Source organism: Balearica regulorum, chromosome 17 (genome assembly GCF_011004875.1).
Source record: "Balearica regulorum gibbericeps isolate bBalReg1 chromosome 17, bBalReg1.pri, whole genome shotgun sequence".
Lineage (NCBI taxonomy): Eukaryota > Metazoa > Chordata > Aves > Gruiformes > Gruidae > Balearica > Balearica regulorum.
The window spans coordinates 11,314,556-11,337,395 of record NC_046200.1 but is presented as its reverse complement, the minus strand read 5'-3'; the positions used below and the strand labels follow the sequence as shown (position 1 = coordinate 11,337,395).

Here is a 22,840-nt window from a genome sequence, read left to right as displayed (position 1 = left end):
GGGGCCAAAGGTTTGCACTTTAGTTTGGGAAGTGCCCACCTCTGGCGCATTCACTGCTTGCTCCTCTAGAGCCACAGTTATACGCTTAGCTGTCTGCTTTTCCTCAATTTCACTTGGAACTTGTAATTTTAGTACAAAAGAAGGATTGAAGTTTCCACAAGACTGTTCCCCCTCCCTCTCCTCCCCCCTCCTCCCATCCCATCCCAACTCATCCCATCCCCCATGCTCCCACCAACACATACCTCCTTCCCCTCCCTCTCACCCCGGTCACACAGCAAATATCCTGATGCTGCAGTTCCAAGCCATCAGTCCGCCCCAGCCTATGCAATCCAATGGTCTCTGACCAAGTCCCTTTGTTCAGACGTTAATACAAAACACACAATAGGAAAAAAAAAACAAAACAAAAGGAGCCAGACACAAGAGGGAGACACACTGCCGGGCTCCAGCTCTGGCCTCTGAGCCCTTCAACTAAGCTCCACAGCAGCTAGGCTCTTGGGGTACCTCCTTTCACACTCAAGGCTGCAGGTCCCAAGGTTTCCAAGGTGCATAGGAAAAGGAAGAAAGGAAGTTAACTACAAGCCTGTTTCTGTTTTAGGTTCCCCCCCATCCCTTTCCCACAACCCAGTGGCTGCTGGAGGATATTCTTGACTCTGACAGGTCTTTTCCCGTCTTCCAGTGAGACCCTGCCTGGGGACCAGGTTCACTGTAAGTCACTAGTTCCTCTCCGGAACATGGGCGATGGGTTTGGCAGCGAGGGGAGGGAGCGGAGCACGTTGTGGGGGGATGGCAGGCTTTTGTCTCACAGCAAGTTCGGGGGGGAGATGTCAGGGAAGGCGAGAGAAAAGAGCCAAAGGAAGCTGGTAAAGCTGGCCCTCTGCTTGATGTTTGTACTCAAGACTTCTTCTTGGGGCCGCTTCAGTGTGCCAGTGCTGGCCTGTTGTCCAGTCACCTCTCACAGCCCTGCTGAGAGAAAGCACGTGGTGGGGTGCTTCCTGCTGCTTCATCCTCTGGCTGGCTGCCCTCGTGCCCGCTGGAGATCTCTGAGTCGCAGTCGAGCGCCTCATAGATGGTAGGCAGTGTGGTCTGCTGGCTGAGGCGCTTGCGCAGGCCCACAAGCAATGGCTGTGGCATGGAGGAGACGTCCACATTGTTGCCGAGGTCAACCCAGGCCAGGCAAGGGAACTTGTTCATGTCCTTCATGGTGTCAGTCAGCTCCTTCATGGTCGCCCGCGTCAGCCGGTTGCCATTGAGGGAAAGGTGAGTGAGCTTGGGTAGTGCCCAGAGGAAGGGCAGCAGCAGGCGCACCATGTCATCATTCAGCTCAGTGAAGCTCAGGTCTACAGAGGTGAGGTGGTCCCCATTGTTCTGCAGGTAGTAGGCCATGCGGTGGACATCCCGCATGGTCAGGGGGATCCCTGACAAATCCATGGAGTCCTGGCTCACCTTCTTCTGCAGGCTGGTCTTCAGGCTAATGATGGAAACGAGTAGAGAGAGAGATATTAAGGGGACTACTCTCACCCAAGTGACAGATCACTTGGGACAGGGGAGAACTCACTAAGAACATGGGCTGGAACGTTAAGCAAAGGGTTAACGGAGCTCATTTGGGAAACAAGCACAAGGTTTGCACCATGCCTCTGGGCAGACCGTGTCCTGGGGCTTTCCTGTATGTTCTCAGCACTCACACATAAACTTTGCCAGAACTGCCTAAACATAGGATGGTGAAGTGTCTTCCACTAGCACATTTCAAAGGGTTTGTCTGAATGTGCATGTACAGATGCTCATGCATGGAAAGCAAAAATAACCAAGGCAAGCAAACTTTCCAAGTGCACTGGTTTGCACTGTGTGTGGGCTGCTTGTGTGCCACCTCTCCAGGTGAATGCCAAGGTCTGTTGCAAACAGACTATACTGCAGAGGACAGCAGTGTTAAAAGGCTGAGAAATGGCTATTTTATCAGGAAAATGATCTATACGCAAACTGCACTCCAGGAGTGGATTTACTGCATGTCCCTTTAAAAGCCTTCCCAAGCAGCACTTAGTCAGTAAGCAGCACCAGTGGCTGCCTATTTGGGTCTCTGTGGTCAGCAGATCATCTGGGATCTGCTGCAGCTGTGAGGAGGCGGGGAGGGCATAAGGGTGCTAAAAGAAATCTAGAGAGATGGGTTCAGCCACTTCTTTTGCTGTCTGCCTGGCAAGTGGAGTGAGGAAGAGGTAGGCAAGCTGTGAAGCAGGCAAAGCTGTGCTATGGGGCTGCTGGGTATGTAAAGGGAGTGGGATGTGGAGTTTATGGTGCACTGTGGGTTTGTGAGAGTACTGTGAGAAATGGGACCTCTGGGGCTATGTTGCGAGATTGAGTAGAAATGTGTGTTGCTGTAACGTATAATAACCTAATTCCTTCATGTAAATGATAGTAGTCTTGCCATCCTTCCAGACACACCTAGCTTATGAATATGGGAGCTCTAGTAGGACCCCCACTACTGTCATTAATTGTGTGCTTGGTGGGTGTGTAAGTGCCTTGTTGAGCTTGGGAGGAGCAGGGTGGGTTAAGAATTAACCACCAATCTGAAGGTCCCCACTCTTCCTATCTGGCTCTCTGTAGTGTCCTGCATACCTGTGGCACAGCCAGTCCCTGACAGCAATGGGTACATGGGGACAAGCAATTTCCTTGGAGGAGGCTGCAGCACCGCAGGAGCTCCCGTAGCAGGTGAGACTGTCCCTATGACCTATAGTGTTGCTAGGCCCTTCTACAGTTGTGAAGATGTGATGGTGTGTCTATAGCTTTGCTTTACATATGGAGTTCATGGCAGCCTGGGAATTTCAATCCTTAATAATCCTTTATGAGCATGTGATAATGCAAGTGAATAAATGTGCATCAGTGCAGGCAACAGCTCCTTCATGGATACATTCAACATGGGCAAATCTGTAGCTGTGTTTCCTTGTAGGAGTGTGGGGTGGAAAGACCTTGCAGCCTGCCCTGTCAATTCTCAAGCCCACAAATTCCTCCTCTGGGTTTAGCAGCGCTTTGTTCAGGTTACTCCTATGTGTCTTTGTGCTTCCTGTGCGAATTCACTGTGCAAGGCTGAGGCTGTATCTGCAAGCATGTATTTGAGCTAACGAGCTCTCATGGTAGAGAGGTAATAACAGCATGAAATAACTTATAGTCAGACCTAAAGGTTTAGAAGAGCCTTATGTATTACTTACTAAGTGTTTACAGTTTATGTGACCCAGACTAGTCCTCAGAGGATCACAGGAGAGGCAAGGGGAGCAGTGCTGGTCTGTACTGTCAAACAGCAGAGACTGATGTATCGGTGAATTATAATTGGTCTGAAAGCATACAAGTGAGGTCTCCAAAGGGCCTTCACTTGAATATGGTATTTGATATCTCTCCAATATCAGGGCCTCAGAGACAGGATTGTGAAGAATTAATCAACCATATTGCTTGTGGCAGCGGTGCAGTTCTCTTAGCTGCTGCAATAGGAGTAGAAATTGTGAACCATGCGTGCTGCACTCTGGATGGCACTGGGCTAGCCTCCCTTTTCCTGGTATTCCCAAGGATGCTTGTTATCAACCCAGGCTGCCAGGGAGCTGTATTTCTTCAACTCTCCTGGAAAAAAATTGTGTGCTTTTTTTTTTGTATAGTTTGTCACCAACCATTGGCAGTGCTGTAGCATAATCTACCACGTAAGAGGTTTCAACTTGTATAAAATCTATCAGGGACTGGCCTCAGAGCTGGAAGAGTCTCAGGTCTCCCCTGACACGATATCCCTTTAGCTGTGCTAGATGCTTATCTGGGTATTTGATGTGGAGGAGTACTTGTTGTTCCAGCAAAATGAAGCATCAAACGCACAGTGGAGGTGTGCATTCATATCAGTCAGATTAAGCAGGGAGAAATTAATCTTGAGTGTAAACCTGACTGCACGGGGGAAATAGTCCCCTAAATCCAGTAGGGGCTGGTACAAGAGAAGAGACGGAAGCCTTCTCTGGCCTGTATTGGTTTAGAGTAAGACTTTGTTGGGGGTGTGAGGGAATACAGGATAAGCACAGGAGCAAGCCTGTAAGTACTTCAGTGCCTATTTTGTGCAAACACAGCCTGTGGTTCCTGGAAATTCTCTTCCCCAGTGCTGCCAACCCATGGCAGATCCTGGGCGGGGGGGGGGGCCAGAAAGGAGACATAACCACAGGAACAACTCCCTCCTTGGCCCCAAGCCTTATCTGAGTCTGTGCAAAGGCTCCTCTGACCTTCCTATTGTAAAGCTACAAGGAACAAGCCTTAAAGCTCCCAGTTTGGGATGGGAACCAGGCTGGAGTGGGCACCACTGGAGGGCATGTCTGAGCCAGCACCGCTCCCTCTGCCGGGCCTCAGCATTCAGGTGCCATTTTTCCTACTGTATCTGCAACAGCAGCTTTCTTAACAGGGAGCGAGTTTGAATGGCTCTTGGGGGTCCCCTTTTCAGTGACTTGGCTCTGAGTGCAAACAGTGATAAGAGGGGGGAAACGTCAGAAGGACAAATGCAACATGCTTGTGTGTCTCTGCCTGTTAAGCCTCTCCTCCTGTTGACTGCTATGCAGGGTCTGCAGTAATAAGTCATGGATCATGCTCTGACCACAGCAGGTACCTTCTGCTGCTCTCCTCAGCAACAAGCCAATACCCCAAGGAGGCTTTAATCAAGCAGACAAATTATCTCCCATAATTGATTTTCCAGACTGGACTGCTCCTGGCTGAATGTGCTTAAACCTTCCTGCCTCCTGTCCTGTGCCAGAGCTCTCCCTCCCTCCTTTGCTGGCTTGTTTTTCTTTCCTTTCCTGTGTTTTTGCTGTTTCCTTTTGCCCTCATTGCTGTACCTGCCAGGGTGACTCTGGGCCTCCTGTCTCAGCACTGTGGGCTCCTCCTGTGTTTAAGTTGTTCTCCTGCCTATAAAAATCCCTCTTGTAGGGATGTGTCTGTAGAAGCCTCGCCCTGGCGGACATAGTCCCTAATGCTGCAGCCAGGCCCTCAGCTCTCTGGTAAGTGCTGAAGCATGAGACCTGATGCCCCATGCATGCTTTGAACGCTGGCAGCTCTCTCCTTGGTGTTCCTATCCAGCTCCAAGAGGCAGCTGGGGCAGGGCACAGGATAGCTACCCACTCCTTTTCCTCTATTGCTTTAGAGGTAAACATATCTGCTGTCAGAAAAGGGGCAGGGAGATGTCGGTAGATGCTTTACTCTGAATTATCTGAAACTTGGTATTTTTTTTGAGCTCTGCTAGGCTCTATTTCTCTTGGGGTGGGGGGGAACTGGGCATGATACACATGACCTCAAGCTCTCAGACACTTGTGCAGCAGCTGAGAAAATGCCAGGTTTATTTCCAGGGAAATGGGTCATCTATTATCCCCTAATTTCTGCAAGTAAAGTAGGCTTAAAGATTGCTTCAGCTGCAAAAGCCTTTTTTTTCTTTGTGTGAGACAAAACAGCTACTTAGCGACATGGCTCTTGATGCCCATGGGACTTACGGGCAGAGGACTGCAAAGCACTGGAGGCTGGATTAACCTAATGCTACTGCAACTGGTGCTGTGTGCAGATTTATAATTGCGGGGATTTGCATCTAACAAGGATCTGCACCCTGGATGCAGGGAAGCAGACTGCATTTGTATTATCTGTAGCAAGCTTTGAGAGGAAAAAAAGCCCTGCTCCCTCAGATGCTGGAGAAATGGCTTCAAGTGAGAAATTCTGTGAAACTTTGAGCAAGAAGTTTAAGGGCAATCAGCAGCCTGTCCCCTACTGCCTGCCTGGAGCTAGATGCAGCATCCAGTGAGGAACAGTGCCTGCCTGCCCTCCTGTTTATAAGGGATCAGTGCCCTGCTTGTAACCCTTGCCCAGCCCTGCTGAGGGATGAGAGCTCTTCTAGGTATGTCTCCTTGTTTCTCTCATGTGAAACAAGTTTTTCCTTGCATCATTCCCAGCTCCCTCCTTGGGGTCTGGCCTTTCTCCCGCTAACATGCAGGCAGCCTTCCTTCTACCCTCACTGCCAATTATCCTTTCCTAGGTGCCAACTCTACTCTTTAGCGGGCATTAGCCAGCAGTCCGCATTAGCCTGGCCATGTGAGATCTGTCCAGACAGCACAGGGCTCAGAGAGACCTGCAGGTGTCAGAAGAAAGCTCTCTCTCAATCAGAAATGTGGACTGGGAAAGGGATGAAACCATCTTGTGCTTCCCTTGGCTTTTTTCTGGGATAAAAATCATCTTCTCCCCACGTAAGGCTCAGTCACTGTTCCTGCCTCCTGGGAACTCAGCTACTGTAAGCAAATTCAGAGCTGTCTTGACATGAAACAATTAGGAGATCTGAAATTAATTGCTAGTTGTTTGTCTCCAGGGCCTGTCCCAAGGGGCATAACCCTTAGGCCCTCTTCCAGGTGCTTCTTTGAGTCCATGAAACTGAGGACTCAGCACATTTTTTAATTGGAACTGAATCCCTTCAATTTCTTGCTCATCAGCTAAATTCTTTGGTGGCTGCATGGAAGGGGTGTAATGGATCCTGATTTTTTGGTCTGGTGGGACTTGCAGCAGCCACGGCGGTACCCGACCGCTTGTTAGCTTTGGGGGGTTTGGAGGAGCTTTTTCAGCCCAAGAATGTTCAGGTTCCTGGCGTCCCGGCCTCATGAGTTTCCTTATGTCTATGCTATGGAGAGACATCCTTGCCTGTCTCTCTGGGGAATTACCAGCTTTCTCCCACTCTTATTTTTACATTTAATTTGCCTCCAGATGTAAAATTTTCCTGATGCCAGGGACTCCCATCACTGTGCATCCCCCTCCTTCATTAACAAGCACTGCTAGTAGTGGCTAATTAGCCATGAGCTGGGTATCTCTTGGTTGCTCTTCCTTGCATAGAACCTAGTGATAGGCATGTCTGGATGGCTTCTCTGCTTTGAGCAGTGATTTAGGGGATGGACTCTGGGCTTTTTAATTGCCTGCTTAGCACAATCTGCTTGCTTTGCTTCCCTGTGGCACAGGTTGCTGCTGTGCAGGTCTGGCTTCAGCTGCCTTAGTGAGACAAGAAAAAGGAAAGAGAAGTCTCAAAAGCACTGAGCTAGACTAACCCAGTTCTAAGGCTGGGCCCAGCACCTCTGTGAAGATGAAGGCAGTGCACACACAGGCCACTTCCATGGGAAGTCCCTTAGTCACATCTCCTTCCTTATGCCCAAGCTCTTTTGATCAACTGTGGGGAGATCCCTCACTGTGGAGAGAAGGGAGTGCAAAGGTAGCCTTTCTCCTACCACTCTCCCTCTGTATCTGGGGTGGGACATGGATATCTGTAGGCACTGATGCAGCTGAGCATGCTTCTCTTCCTCCTGGCTCTGCTGTCATCTTCACTCTGTCCTTGAAGGTGTGTTCAAGACAGCCATGAACCTTTGGCCTTCCTTCTGCTGCCACTTGATCTGTCCAAGACCTCTGGTTATTTCCTCTCGTTATTTAGGTCTGTCCTAGCAAAGCAGGAAATGCTGCTACCTCCTCATTGTAAACATCAGGTATCAGCTTATGTCCTTGTCAGATCTTCAAGTGTGTAAGAGTCATGAAAGCACAAGATCTCTGCTGATTCCTTTTAGCTACTTTCTGCCACCCAGCCTCTATTATTTCACTCATTGTCTGTCTCTATCAAAGTGTCCTGCTTCTCCTGCCTGCCAGTCTTGGACTTTTTCTTCTGATCTGTAACAGAGCAGTGTCAAGCTGCCGGATGACCCTTTCTACCACCTACAGCTTTTGCAGATGTACCTGCCTCCTGATGCTGCTGGGAACCCTGTTCATTGGTAGTGTTTGGGTCCCTCTGCACTAAGATGAGGGGAGGGGACAGGACAGTTTGTGCCTCTCTCCACAATTTATTCACCAGCTCATGTTTGTCCACCTGACATCTCTGTGAGCAGCAGCTTCTTGAAAACATTGTGTGTGGCAGTTCCTGTACTCCCACATGACTATTACCATGTGGCTTTCGTTAACTGACTGGTATTCTCTAACTTGGCTTCCTATCTCTAAAGCAGGAATGATGGTGCCTATTTACCCTGTTGCATAAGGGTGACATGAAGTTGTAGTTAATATTCACCTCATGCCATGTGAAGGCTACGATCTAATCTGCCAGAGCTGTCATCCGCAGCCCTGAGTGATGTTTTCAAGAAAAAAAACAAAGATGATCAAAAGCCCTTTAAAGCTGTTTCCTTACAGTCTTCTAGACAAAGTGCTTTCATTGCATTTTAAAAGTGCATCTAATGCCGCAGTGTCTGAGCAACGTACATCAATAACTGAGAAATGGAGCAATGAGCCCAGAAGAGAGTCTCCACCCAGCTTTGGATCAGCCAAGATGAAATTCACTCAGATGTGCAAAGTAGAACTGTGGTCAGACTTGTGGAAATGAAAGCCCAGGTGCATGTAGTTTGGGAGTTAACTCCACACACACAACTGCCTTTGCTCTTCCAGAACCAGACTCTGTGTGAAAAATCTGGGGTTTTTTTTCTGTGCCAGGAACACCCTGATTGTAAAAATCATTCTGTGTTTATTGCCTGCGTATTTTGTGGATTCAGGTTTGATCCTCTGCAGTCAAGAAAGGAAGTAGTTACACTGAAGTAGCCAGCTCTGGTGATGATGCAAATGGAAAATACATAAGGTTCTTGACATTGCTTTGCCAAGACAGCTCAGTTGTAATCCACAGCTTCTGGGTTGCAGTACTAGTCTGCGATCCAGTTCTCCTGATAAAGGCTGTCTTTACCTGATAGCCTTCCCCCTCTCTGCTCTGAATTGCAGTCCAGTGTGTCTTGCCCTCGGAAAGTAAGGGCAAGCACTGGGTCCAGCACTGTTCTGGAGCCATATGATGGCACTTGCACTAGTACATACAGTTTTCCTTAACTCAGCATTGTAGGAATCCTCAAAACTTCTGAAAACAAGAATTAATAATATAAAAAAATTCAGCACCTCTCAAAATTCTACAGAAGCAGTGTTGATAGCCTAAAAAGGCTTTCTCTGTGTGGAGGGGTATTTCTTAATCCATTACTCTTTACACTATAAATGTCAATTTAATGAGAAAGTGAAGCTGGAGTTATACAACACTCTAGGATGTATTCTGCTCATTAAGTGTGAGAGATCTGTACAACTGTAAAATGGTGCTAAAACTGAATTCCCATTAGGATATAAGGGACTCAAAATTGTGCAGTAAAGTCATGTTAGTCCCTGCTCTGGAAATCTTACCCTCCAGCTTTTGAGTTTTTAATTTTAAACCCCCCAGAGTGTAAATCCTCCCAAGAGGTCACCTTCCCTGTTTGGTTAGGCAGCCAACCCAAGCAGGGGCAGCTGCAAGTGGGGTGCAGTCTGTTGGCTGGAAGCTGCAGACTTGAGACAGGATTTTGCTGGAAAGGAGAATCGAGCCCCTTGCTTTCAGTGGGGCAAACTTGTCTGAGTGTCACCTGGGCAGATGAAATAGTGGCTGAAACTGGGTGACCGCACAGCTGGGTCACTACTAACCCTTCATTGTACAAAGCCAACAGCCACTGTCAAGAACCCACAGGCATGGATGCAGAGGGCAAACTGCCTCTCAGCATCACCTTTGACAGTTTAATCAAGCAGAGAAACCAGACACAGCCTGGGCTGGATCTCTCCTACTAGCTTCAGCTGCTGTTGCGATGAGTCCACTGTGCTGTGCTAAGCTTTCTCCTTCCATGTTTCTGTATGGACTCTGCTTCTGGCTTGTGTATTGAAACAGGAATGCTTGAAGAAATGTGTCTTACCCTTTCTGCTTTATCAGTTCATGAGTGGCTCAGGTTTGTACTTGCTGGATATTTTGGGTCCCACTGAGAGTAGATGGGGACGTAACTACAGTTAGTTTGTTTCTGACCTGCTGGCTTGCTATTTGGTGGTGGGGAGGAACACCTGATGCGTGATCAGGCTCCAATATTGCAGGTCCTTTCCATCTCCTGTACCACATCTCCGTAACAGCCCAAATGTAATTAAAACCTGGCAGATGCTCTAAGTTTTCTGTATGGCTGGGCTTGTTAATTATCTCCTGGACCCATCAAACATGCTGCCAGAATGCAGAAATTACATTTCTGAAGAGAACAAGGGAGTCCTGCATCAGCTGTGTGAAAGCCAGAATCCAAAGCCCAGGAGACCACAAAAGCGAGAAAAGACTTCAGTTCCTGAATGTGGTCTCTACACACTGATTCCTCCCTGCTATCCCAAATCCCCACTAGATTTTAGAAATGCCTTCAAAGTATTGCTGCTACACCTGTGCTTTTTACAGGATCTTGATGGCAGGAAGGGTACAAACCAAGAGCATGGGTTCAGAGACAGATTATAGTAAAATACTCCCATTTTCAGACAGAGGGAAGTGGAGAATTCAGATCAGGTAAAAACAGCCTGGCTGGACAAAATTAGGCACTCATATCTCCAAATGAAGCAGCTATTTCTTGCCTTCCTGCTACTGACAACATCCATGGTCTTGCAGGATGCCAACTCTGCAGGCGCCTTTTGCCACAAACTACAAACCAGTTCCTCCCCAGTCTTAAAAGAGGAAGCTCTGCTGTTTAATATTTAATCAAAATTATTTTGTGCCTTATGTAATACATTGCAGCTGGGCCTGGCTGCCAGGCAGGGCCATCCATTTTAGACCTATATTTCCCTCCATTGCATGTTGCCTTGTTGCTCTCTCCCTGCTTGTGCTCACAGATGCTCTGTACTTGGCCAATACTTTGGGCCTGACCCCTCTGTGTGGGATTTGGGCTCATGGGGCCCAGACCTCTTCTGGCCGCAGACCTCCTCTCTGTGTTGTTAGTAAGTAATGAGTTTGCAGCAGGCAGTCTTCTGTTCTCGCTGGGCTGTGCAATGAGAGGGAACACCTCCAGTTTGGCTCTCCAGCCTGGAGTCCAACTGGAGAAGACGTTTATTCTGCCTGTAAACAGGAGTATGAAGGCAGAGAGTTGAGTTACTAGCTGCAGGGATAGATTTTTCACTTGGAAACCAAAATGAGGCTGGGTTTCAGCAAAAGGGAGCTTGGAAAGGAATGGAGACAGGCACCCTCTAGAGAGCTCTCCCTGTTTCCAGCACTTCTTATGTTTAAGCCTCTCTATCTCACGAGGGTACAGGGATGAAGTCAGTCCTGCTCTCTACATCCTACATCTCTAGAGCTCTGCAGGATCCCATAGGGGAAAATGTCATCTAACTGAGTGGGTCTGGAAAAGGACTCGCTCAGCTCTGGTCCCTTGGTCTTGTTCTATGCTGTGGTTCCCACCTGCAAACTGGCACAAACAGCCTTGCCCTGTGGGGTGCTGGGAATGAGAGCATTGGCACTCTCAGCACTCAGATTTGGTGGCAAAGTGGGGCTCAGGTATGAGAGACAGATGGCCTGGAAATCATGGTATTAGGGATTTTATTCCTTAAGATGCACTGGGGATCTGCCTCTGAGTCAGAATGAAAGGTATGATGGAAATGTCAATTCCCATGGGGGGATTTTAAGTTGCTGGCACACGCATCAAAGACTCTGAAAGTCTCAGAAAAGCCCAAGGCCGTTCTCAGGGTGCTGCCAATCTTGCGTTTCTTTTTACCATTTCTTTTCTTCAGCACTGGTGATCTGTGTCACAGGAACAGGCTTTGCTCGAAGAAAATGAGAAGGGGTAGATTTAAAAGAAGTAAGGATTGCTCTTTATCTGGTTGGAAAAGCCAGCAAGTGTCAAGGAGAGAACAAGTGTGGGTGTCTGAATATATCTGAAGTAGTGGAAAGCAGCTGCCATCCGGTAGCTGTCTGTGGCCAATGTGCCTTGAGTCAGGTTCCCTGTGTGTGAGGCTCTGCATCATCTTGGGTCCCTTGCTTGGTCCTGGCAGAGAAGTGGGAGGTAAGCGAGGATGGTCATTTCTCTGCCAGCCATGCCAAAGTGGTTCCTACTGAATGGAGTGATCGGCTTGTGGTAGTGCCTTGTAATGGGAGACCTTCCCCACAGGCAGGGAAATTTTACTGGTATAAAAAAAGGACAAAGTTGGATGCAGAGCTGGGAGTCAGCTCAGCTTGGCATATGGAGAGTGGAGAGAAGGTCTTAATCTGGAGAAAAGGAGGCTCAGGGGAGACCTTATCACTCTCTACAGCTACCTGAGAAAGGAGGCTGTAGTGAGGTGGGTGTTGGTCTCTTCTCCCAAGTAACAAGTGATAGGACAAGAGGAAATGGCCTCAAGTTGTGCCAGGGGAGGTTTAGATTGGATATTAGGGAAAATTTCTTCACTGAAAGAGTTGTCAAGCATTGGAACAGGCTTCCCAGGGAAGTGGAGGAGTCACCATCCCTGGAGGTATTTAAAAGACATGTAGATGTGGTGCTTAGGGGCACAGTTTACTTGTTGGACTTGGCAGTGCTAGATTAACAGTTGGACTTGATCTTAAAGGTCTTTTCCAACCTAAACGATTTTATGATTCTATGGGTGCATGTATCTACAAGGCTGCCAGCTTTGGCTGTGTTCCTAGGGCCAAACACCCTGCAAGCCCTGTCAGGAGGGTTGTCTAGGCTGTACAATCAGTGGGATTGATTTCCATGCACTTGGGAAAGGTTGAGGAACTGTAAGACTACATAAAAAGGAATAAATAGCAAACCAGATTGCGGAGAGTGGCATTGGCATTGGTCCTGTGCCATTTGGCTGAGGTTTTCTAAGAGACTAAGCAGAAGCTGCCATGCAGGTTTTCAGCCCTGCCTTTCTCTGAAAAGGGCAGTAGTGGCAGACTGGGATGGTGCTTGGCTGCAGCAGTTTCTCCGGGCAGATCCCCCCTCTGTGCCTATCCATGCTGTCCCCAACAGGCTGCTTACCACGCTTGGGACTTCCTCCGGGGCATGCCGTGCCGGTGCCATTTCGAGTGGGGGGTTAGGTGGTAAATCAGCTGCCTGCAGATCCTGTCCGAGGATTTCCAGGGGTCATATTCCTGAAAGCAAAGGGACAGCTTAGCCTCTGCGTGCACCACAGCAGAACAGGAAGCAAGGGGGAGTGGGGTTACAATTTCACACCCTGCCAAGGAGCAAGTGGAGCTCAGAAGAGGGGGGTATTTTCTAGAGCCGTGGCAGTGGGTCCTGCCATCCAGTAGCTGTCTGTGGCCAATGTGCCTTGGATATTAGGAAAAATTTCTTCACTGAAAGAGTTGTCAAGCATTGGAACAGGCTTCCCAGGGAAGTGGAGGAGTCACTGACGGGGTAGCTGACAATGTGAGAAGGGCTCTGTGCAGGGACCCCCTATGCACTTTTGTTCAAAAGATCTCTGCTTTCAAGAAAGCCCAGTGTGGGGACAGCATGGGTGTCTCAGCTCCTCAGCTGTATCCTCAGCAGCACCCATCCCCAGCTGGGCAGACAAGCCGTCAACTCATTGTGTTACAGGGCTATACTAAATTTCTATCAATTACTTGTTGCTGTGTTTTCCAAACTCTAACTGCATATTGTCTTTGAAGTAATCATCTGTTCCCCTAACGTGGAAAGTTCAGCATTCAGCACCCTTGCCTCATGCACTTCTTGCTGGAAGAGATGTTCCCTGGGACATCCCTGCTCCTCCTGCAGCAGCACCCCGACTCTGTTCCTTTCCTGTGCCCCAGCTGGGAGATGCCGGGACAGGGAACCAACAAGTTCCCCATACTCCACTTCTTTGCAGTCCATCCTGCTCCTGGAGGTTTGAGTTTGGGAGCTTCCCAATGCCAGCAGTTCGCTCCAGCCCCTGCAGTGACTCATCAGGAAAAGATGGCACCAAGATGGTTGCTACTTTCCTGGGTTTATTTTTGCATGCGTTCTCTATCGCCATGACTTTGAACAGCATCTCTCTTCCTCTGGTGAAGCAGAATGGAAAATGGCAGCTGCTGAAGGCTGGGATTTCTGTCCCCTCTATCATATTTTCCAAATGCTGACAGACACCTGCATTCCCATTCCTCAGCCCTCCAGCTGTGGTGCAACATGTGCATTTAGGGGTTTGATAGGTAAACACATAGTAAAGCTGTCAGGGAATATGCTAATTTATTCTTTGTTGCAAGTGGTTAAAGTGCTGTATGGTGGGCCAACAGCTGCACTGTGACTTTCCTAAGCAGTCACTGAATCAGCTGAACTCCCCAGGGATGCGCTGCCAGCATGTGGCTGTTCTGCTATGCCAAGTGGAGTGAGATCCCACCTCAGCGCTCAGCCGAGCACTCCCTGCTCCCTGTCCCAGCTCCCCTAGGAACCTCACACAGACTGGCCCTTGCCCTTGGGTTAAGTGCCTTGTTCTAGACTAGTACTGTGCTGGCAAGGCTGCAACTGCCACCCTGCTGTCACCTACAAGAGCAAACCTTTCCAAGTGGGTGCACATGCACACCAGGCTTCAGAACAGAAGCACACAGCTGGCACGATGCTCTGCAAGCGTTTGTTGGCTCACAACTGAGAATTACCCTCCTGTTTCTTCCCATGTCCTCGCTGATTTAATTTCCACTGACAGACTGGGAATTGCACTCAGCCTGCTTGCCTGTAATGCAGTTAACACCCACCAGATGCCTAGCCAGGGTCGGAGAGGGGACATAGCCTGCCGATGTTTGTGCTGGGAGGGGTGCTGGTGATGTAGGGTGCTGTGTCTCTCCAACCCCTTAACTAAACTCCTTTTAGCTTTGAGAGGCAACTCAGGTGCTCAACATCTTCCTTAGGAATGGGGAAGATCTTATCTATGTAGTGCTATGTGTGTCAGTGCAGATAAGCATATGGATCTACAAGACATGAAAATAGAGAAGGGGTGGTATATGCAGGTATATAAAACTTGTAGTGTGTTATCTGCTAGGCACCTGGTACTGGAGTAGGGTAATGTCCCCTCATGGTGCTTCCCCTGCACAGCATGAGGTTGGAGATGGTCTGGTAGAACAGCTGGAGATGAGGTCAAGTGAGGAATGGTTAAGAGGTACTACTGCTGCAATTCACCCCCTTCCTTTTTAGATACTTAGAAAATTTCCACAAAAATTACACTTGAAAACATTATTCAGGCTGCATTGCAGCCCCATGATGATGATTAAACTTTGGCTAAATGTAGTTTGGCTATTGAGACCTGTCTGGTTAATTGTTATCAGAGAGCCTCAGGAGATGGCAGAACAAGGTTAGAAATGCCACTAATCTACATCAGGCATTCGGTGTATTCCCTGGGGCGCCACTGTTTGCTCTGAGCTATGTGTACTTAATATCTCTTTGAATAAAGAAATTCACTCTATTGCTCTCCTTATAAAGCAAACATGACACTTGCTAAGCCTGATGAGCAAACTGATGTATTGCAAATCCAAGTGTCTGTGGTGGCAAAGGGTAACAGAAGTAGATGCTGGTGTTGCAGTGGGACTGTGAAGTTTGTCCACACCCAGCCTTGCCTTTCTTTGTCTTTGCTCTCCTTGTTCTCTGAAGGAAAGTGCTGGAGGAGTGCAGGGATACTGTGCATGTAACATACTTGCTTCTTGAACCCTGAGTTGCAATACGTTCCCAGAGTGCCATTCTTTACTTGGAGATCTGGGAGATTACAGGGGAGGTGTAATGCTGGGTTAGGGTAGTTACATATGGCAGAGGGCCCAGGAAGAGAGAGATTCCTGTCCTCCTCCTGCAGAGGCACCAGCCTGGAGAGGTGCAGAGATCTCTGTTCCCCTTTGTAGCCTCATAAGCTAGCTGCTTTGAACCTCTGGCACGTACCAGTGATTATGGCACCACCATCCGCCCTGTATATTTTGATCTGGCCAGTATTTGGTCACCAGGTTTACTACTGGCGCGAAAAGTAAATTCCTTATTTCTGTGCACTTAACCACGCCCTCCTTCAGGTGCATTCAGGTTCTGAGGTAGTTTTAACTGGTTTCTACAGAAATATGCACAATATTCTATGTGCTACCACTCCAAGGGTGTACGCTGGCTGGTTCTGAAGGATTGCAGAGCACTACCTAGCAGCAGTCACCCAATTGCATCAGTGCTATGTTGCAAAATGTCCATTGAACTGAGGGAAGGGTTCACCTTTTTGGGACACTGCAGATCTCTAGCGAGGCTCATCAGCAAGTCATGGGAGATGGGATCCACCAAGTTGAGGAAAGTCGCATTTTTGTAGAGCACTTCATTGAGGAATGTTCCTTCCAGTCCCAGGTCCTACAAGAAAAACAGAGTCAGTCAGACACACAGGCTCCCTTGGAGCTATAACCATTAGGTGTTTTGAAACCAGAAAGTAAATCCCATGAGGTGTCAGCCGGTTGGTCCATAAAGGAAACTATCAACAAAGGTGAAGCAGCTGTGTCTGACCCAGCATTGCTGTGATGGGGGATGTGGACAGCCAGAGAAGCTGAATAAGATGGAGTGTTAAGTTGAGCTAGTCAGTCTAAGGACTTGACTGCCTTGTTTCCACCTACCACAGGAAGGTGAGAGTGATATCATTTCCAGGCTGGCTGGAGCCCAGAGATAATTAGCTCCAGAGAAACTTACAGTTTTGTCAGCTTCTATGTGCGAATCTGCTGAAGGAGCTGAGCAGGAAGGCTGGCTCTAAACCTGCTTCTCCAATCTCAGCTTTTCTGGAAGAATCAGACCTTTCTCGGGTACTTAGATGCTGCCATACACCCTGGTGGTGGCTGGCTGACTAAAGTCCTGCCCATTAGTATGAGTTTAGCTGTGCTTTGAATTTCTCAGTAAGTACTAGGCACTGGCAGTATTGTCTTTTGGGTGCAACAGTAAATTTATAGGTAGCTCCACACAACAGTCGTGGGGAGTCAGGCCTCTTCCCATCTTCCACAATGTAAGCTAGGGGAACATCTGTGGTCCATGCAACTTACCTGCGTGGACCAGATATGGGGCACCTTTGGACATGCTGGAAGAAACCTCAGCATCCTTGGGAACAAAAAGCTTCCCCAGGGTCCAGATGGGTGATACTGCAAAGAACTATGCTGTTTCTTGCTAAGATCTACTATATGATACAGTTATTGCAATCAGGAGGTACCACAGAGCTGTGGAGGGAAAAAAAAAGCATGTGGGAAAGAGAGATCACATAGTCACATGAAAATACTCTGAGGGCAGAAAAAATACCCCAGGAATAGACATGTAGAACAAAAGAGCTCCCTAATGGTAATAGGCATAGTGCTGGGTTTAATTCAGTTGACAAGGAGGGCTCAGCTGAGGAAGGAAAGAAGTCCTCTGCCTATTCTGTGTGCTGCTGCCAGGAGAAATGAATAAGCAAATGGGTGCCCCATATGTTCGTGCTGCTCCACTGAACGTGTGCTTCAGGCACCTCCCAGTGAAAGATGCTCTCAGAGAGGAGGGAAAAAAAAAAAAAAAAAAAGAGAAAAAAGCTGGGTGCACACACATACATCACCAGCAGAGATGGAGCCATAGCTGGGAGAGGTGTGGGATCTTAACCCTAAGTAGTAATCAAAGACAGTGCTGTATCCACTCTCTCCTGCTCTAGATATGCTTGGATCGAGCAGTGAGCACAACACCAAAGAGAGCCTGGCTACTGATCTGGTGGAGAAAGGGAGAATAAATCAAATGCTTTACAGCCCCATCACTGTGTGTACACAGATGATACCCATAAGCAACCAAGGAATTTAAGCAGTGGATCAGTCCTGAAGGACAGACAGCCACAGCTGGATGTGGGCCAGGAGCGTACCAAGGCATCATGCCAACGTCTCCCTTAACTGTAAGGCTTCAGGGAAATGGAGCCTCCTACGCCAAGTGTAATAGACACAGATGAAGAAAGCTGCTGAGAGGATGGCATGGCTGGGCATGCAGCAGTATATGTCAGAGCAGTAATTAAACCTCCCCCAATTGGAGCTATACCATTAAGATGAATCTGCATTCCCATTATAAATCCTGCCTGCAAGGGTTTTATAAATAATATAGCTGTAAATATTCACTTCGTGTTGATAGTCCATAAATTCTTAGCCCAGGGGCATGTTCTGGTTCATCTTACTTGTTTCTCTTTCTCTCTCTGTCATTTCTTGGAAAATTTTGTACACCTAAAGGGTGACCGCAGACAGCAGAATATTGTAAGTCTTGCCAGTTCAGTTGGCTTAGTGCTGTTATCTTAAAAATGACACTTGGCCATTGTCTCAGCAGAGGAAAATCAGATTGTACCAGACTTTTTGCTGGTGTAAGTCTAATGTCTCCCCTGGCTTCAGCTGATGCCCACTTAGACCAGCAGGAAAGTTGGTCTGTCTTTTGCAGGTGGGTATTTCTGAGACTGATAAAATGATGTGCAATGGAGCTGTCCAAGTGCTCCTGCACAAAGCAAGTGTACACCTGTGGTTTGCAGTTGTTTTCTGTGCAGTCTTCCAAAATGCTGGGATCTTGCATCTCTCTTGGTGGATCTGCTTCTGGCTGACTTGTTTGCTCTACTTTATTACATATCCTAGGAGCAGTCCACAGCCCTTTGCGGTCTGCAGACCACAGGTCAAAAAACACCAGCAGATACAATTACATCCTGCGGGGTACATCTGCAGGGCTGGACAAGGTCTGTGTCTGCTGGGAGCAGCAGGCTGCCTTGCAGCAGGAGGCACGCATCGGGAGGCCATGTCCTCCAGTCTGGCTGAGCGTGTCTGCTCATTTGGCAGGCTGTGATTCTGGTCCCACCATTGCTCTGCCTTCTCTGGGAGGTTTGCACCCTATTCCAAGGCACAATGATGAGGTATGGTGTTAAATATCCTTGCTGTCCACTAGCGTGAACAAAGTATCTCTCTTTTTACAGGTAACAAACAGACCCTCACCTGGGACGCATTAATCTGTGACTCCTGAGCGTGTGTTACTGCCAAGGTAAGCCAGTCTGTGAAAGGAAGGACATGCTGGGGACCAAGCTAAGGGCTGAATTTAGTTGAGTGAGGGAAATTTGTAAATGAGGAAAAAAGGCTGATCATAGTACTCTTTGGAGCTGATACTGGACACGTGAGGAGGACTGGTTCTGATTACATGACCCCAGACTTGCTGACAGTTGTGTTTCATTGAAGGGTGTGGTACGCGCTAGTGGTGTAGCCCTCTGTCTCTGAAATCTCTGAACACACAATGAACCAGAGGTTTTAGGGTGGTGTTGGATGGGTTCCCCTCTTGGTGGAGGAAGGCAGTGTTGTGACTACAGGATGTCCCACATGTCCCACTGCTCTGTCATGAACGGAGGGTCACTGTTTTGACCTAGACAGGCAGACATGGGGACCAGGAGTAACAAGGGGAACTGGAAAGGCAGTGGACAAAATGTGAGTGTTCAGGACATGAAAATTCTCAGCACAGATACGGGGAACACAAATGCTTAGCTGATCCTGAAAGGAGCTGGCAGGCTGTATTGAAAGGAGGGCTTAGAAATGACCCTCCATTCCAGACGGCCACATGACTTAGCATTCAAACTGTGGCTGTTCACAGATGGACCTTCTGGAGACCTCCAAGGTCTGTGGGGGATTTCAGCACTTCAGTCTCAAGGAGAGGTGCTGAGCACTATAGAAAATTGTATTCTGCAGTTCTTGCCTCTGGCATACCCTACAAAAGTCTGTTCATGTTACATCGCCATGTTCATGAAGTGAGTGGTTGCCTCTTTTTCTTCACAAGCTTCTTGTAATAGTGCCTTTCCAAAACTGTCTTTGAAATCTTATTCAACCCTTGTCTGCCATACTGGTGCACACAAACAGGCTTTCCGCTGAGGGTTTACCTTGTCTACATGCATGGCAAGAAAAGTTTGTGGTGCTGGTAATGAACCTCATGTAAACACTAAGGCAGTGGACAGGAAAAGTAGAGATGTAATTTTTGGTCCTGTAAATTCTTACTCATGAGCGTGCAACTTGCTGGTAGCCCAGGGCATTGACCACCATCGTTGGATGTGCTGTAAACCCCAGGACATTCAGACCAGACACAGGGCTGTTAATGCAGCTCCCTGCAGATGGTAGTATGGCCGTACAAGCATCCCAGCAAGCCAGTCCTTGCTCTAACATACTCATACCCAAAGGTTACTTGCCACTATCATGAGAAACTCAGTATGTTCCCAAGATGAAGTAGGTCATTAGATAATGAAGCAACATGATAAGCTAAGAACTGATGGTGTTTTATGTCCAAATCAGAGGGAGGATTTGTCTTCTGTGCTACTGATTGCAGAGTTGCCTGCAGTTTGGGGGAGCTGAGTTTGCCTGGAAAGTGATGGTAGCACTGAGTGATGGAGGAGATGGCTCTGTTCCAGCAGCAGGGCTCTGTCCTCAGCATCAGTTTGGCACCACGCTGTCTGCACACTAGCTTTTCTGTTCCTGAATGGTGGCAGACAGAAACAAGCTCCCACTGATACACTGACCCCTTTACCTCTCCTCTCAGCCTAGACTGTCCCAGAGGTCCTCTCCAAAACCATTTTGGGTTCTCCCAAAGACAGATCTTGGCCAGCCCGGCTGGGTGGGCATAATGGCATGTGGCGGCAGTGGGATGGCAGTGTTTTTTCTCTGGGGGGGCATCGATTGTGAGCACACCCAGGGGCTGGCATGGAGAGGTGTGGATGGGGAGAGCTGAGGCTTGGGCACCCCTTTTCCTACGTGCAGCACAGCCCTCCTCCCAGCTCCCTCCCAGCCCCTCTCTCCCTAACCCCAGGGAGTCGGGCCAGGCGCCCCTCGCCCGCGTGGGGAGACGGGGAGGTGGCAGGGAAATCAGGGCGTGTGTCGCCTCCCGCAGCCGCTCCTGCCTGCCGCGGCGGGGACCGAGCGAGGCAGCTCCCGCACCACTGGGGCACAGAGCGGCGAAAGGCAGCACAAAGAGCCCGCCCCGCACCGCCAAGGGGGGCTGCAGACCCATACCGCCGGGGGGGGGGGCTTGTAATCTGCGGCTCCCAGCCCCGCACCGCCGGCGGGGGGGACTGCAGACCCCGGCCCGACCGGCACCGCCCGCGCCGCGCACAGCCCTTTGTTGCCTGCCCTGGCCGCCGCTCCGATCCTGCCCGCACTGCCCCGGAGGTGGTGGTCCCGGGGCCCGGCTCGCCCGCAGCATTTACCTTCCTAAGCAGCCTGAGGATGTGCACGGCGTGCTCCCGCTTGTGCTCCCGGATGGTGGCCTGGATCTCCCGCAGCCACCCCACCCGCCGCACGTAGGGCGCCGGCGAGGCTTTCCGCAGCACCCCGGGCAGCTTCTGCGGGTGGAGGAGCAGGGAGGAGAGGTGGAAGTCTCCCCGGCCGCCCTCCAGCCTGCCGGTGCAGGGATCCTCGGTGCTTTCCTCCTCCAGGCTGCTCTGCCGGCTCAGCCGGGAGCCCATGGCCGCGCTCTGGCCGCGATGCTGCCGCGCCGCGCTCCGGACCGGGCGGGTACCGGTCTCTGGCCCGGGGGGGGGGGGGGGGGGTTTCGGGCCCCGCCCGGCCCCGCCCCGGCTCCCCGTGCTCCCCGGCTGGTGATTCCCGGCACTCTCGGAGGAGTAACGCCCCAGGGGTATTTTATTTGCTCGGGTCCCTGCCCCAGCACCCGCCTCCCTAGCGGCTGGGCACCCCGGCTGCCTCTTCTCCCTGAAGGCGCCGCCTCCTCCCGGGTTTGTTCTGCCGGGAGATGCTTGGTGGAGAAGACAAAGAGAGAAGCGGATGCTGCCGGGACTGTTCCTTGCATCCAGGCATTTTGGGGAGCTGCTTTTTTTTTTTTTTTTCCCCCTGGGCAAACTCTTTGAACACTGCAAAAGGTTGTCAAGATTAATAGTGGTTCAAAACACACCATCTGGCTGGGACTGCTTCTGTGGGCTGTGTTTTCCGTCAGTCTGCTGTCGGACCTAGAGGAGGTGTTTTTACAAATCTAGAAAGTGGCAGGAATTTTGCCCACCACCAGTCATCTGCAACCGATAGTACGATGCTGGCACTGTTCCTTACCTGCTGCGGGTACAAGTGTTTTCCTCGTATGTATTCCTCCCTCCCCCAGCAGTGCACAGCAAGTTTAGCACATGCTTTTCCTCAGACAAAATCACTGCCATCCGCAGGATGGTAGAAAACAAACCCTGGATCCCATCTCCAACCACTGAGATTTTGCAGGCAGCGAAGTCATGCTCCCACTATAACCAATGGCTCAGCCTGACCTTGCACTTTCTGGAGCTGGAGCCATGGGCTCATTTCTGTTTAGGACCACCACCACACTGAGCCCAGGTGCCCATGATTGACCACAAGTCCTGCACACAGAGCAGGAGTGTCTGGTAGCTGTAATGTGAGGGCACACAGCTGTGGGAACAACCTGGGGTTCCCACTGTCTTGTGCATCCATTAGACAAGCATCATCCAATGCATCTGCAGAAGAATCTGTTCTTGTGGACATTGGGTTGTCACTTTGGGGGAATGGGGATGGCCAGGGCCAGCAAGGTTCATTTTGATTTCGGTGTTCCTCAGAGCCATGAATGGGGATGGCCATGGAGATGTGGATGCTCTGCATCGTTGCGGCCTCTTTCAAATACCCTATGGGTGACCTGAGTCTGGCCTGAAGAGACGGGGACAAAATGGGGATGGACTGTATAGCAGCCTGGCCAACGCATCAATTTTGTCACAGTATTTACACAGGTCTCTAACCATGATAGGCCAAATTCTGACAGCCCATCTCAGAGTTTTATTCAGTGTTTGATCAGACAAAAGCCCTGACTGTCCATCTCCCTGTTCTTCCCCTCCCTGTTCTATCTAAGCACCTCCAAGAGAGAAATTAGCATTGCCAGATCCTGAGATATTGCTGAGCCTGACTCAGGCTAATCCCATTTGGAGGGAGTAGATGCTGAGTAAGGACTTCAGGATCTTGTTGGAGAGCTTTGAGAAGGCTGGGTCAAGAGAAAATCACTTGTATGGGGTGCAGCGCTATGTCTGCAGGACTGTCACTGGGAGCAAAGGGAATGACAAAAACTGCTTGGCTGGAGCGATGGATAAAGCTGTCAATGAAGGGTTGCACGGTGGCCTT

At 49.5% G+C, this 22,840-nt stretch overlaps 2 protein-coding genes across 3 annotated transcripts in view; one reads left to right on the top strand and one right to left on the bottom strand.

Moving 5' to 3' along the window:
- LRRC75B (leucine rich repeat containing 75B) lies at window positions 1–21,403 on the bottom strand. The gene is made up of 4 exons (XM_075770064.1): window positions 20,929–21,403; window positions 15,960–16,088; window positions 12,795–12,907; window positions 1–1,468 (listed from the first exon to the last, which is right to left on the bottom strand). The coding sequence occupies exons 1-4, from the start codon at window positions 21,184–21,186 to the stop codon at window positions 946–948; spliced, it is 1,023 nt and encodes a 340-aa protein (XP_075626179.1). The 5' UTR covers window positions 21,187–21,403; the 3' UTR covers window positions 1–945.
- GGT1 (gamma-glutamyltransferase 1) overlaps window positions 4,961–22,840 on the top strand; it is a 57,667-nt gene continuing 39,787 nt past the window's right edge. Inside the window, exons 1-2 of one of the 2 annotated variants that reach the window (XM_075770056.1) lie at window positions 4,961–5,000; window positions 18,670–18,734. The gene's annotated coding sequence lies outside the window, so the exon portion shown is untranslated. Of the gene's footprint in view, window positions 5,001–18,669; window positions 18,735–22,840 lie in introns of those variants that run through there. The other variant, XM_075770054.1, reaches the window with a different exon arrangement.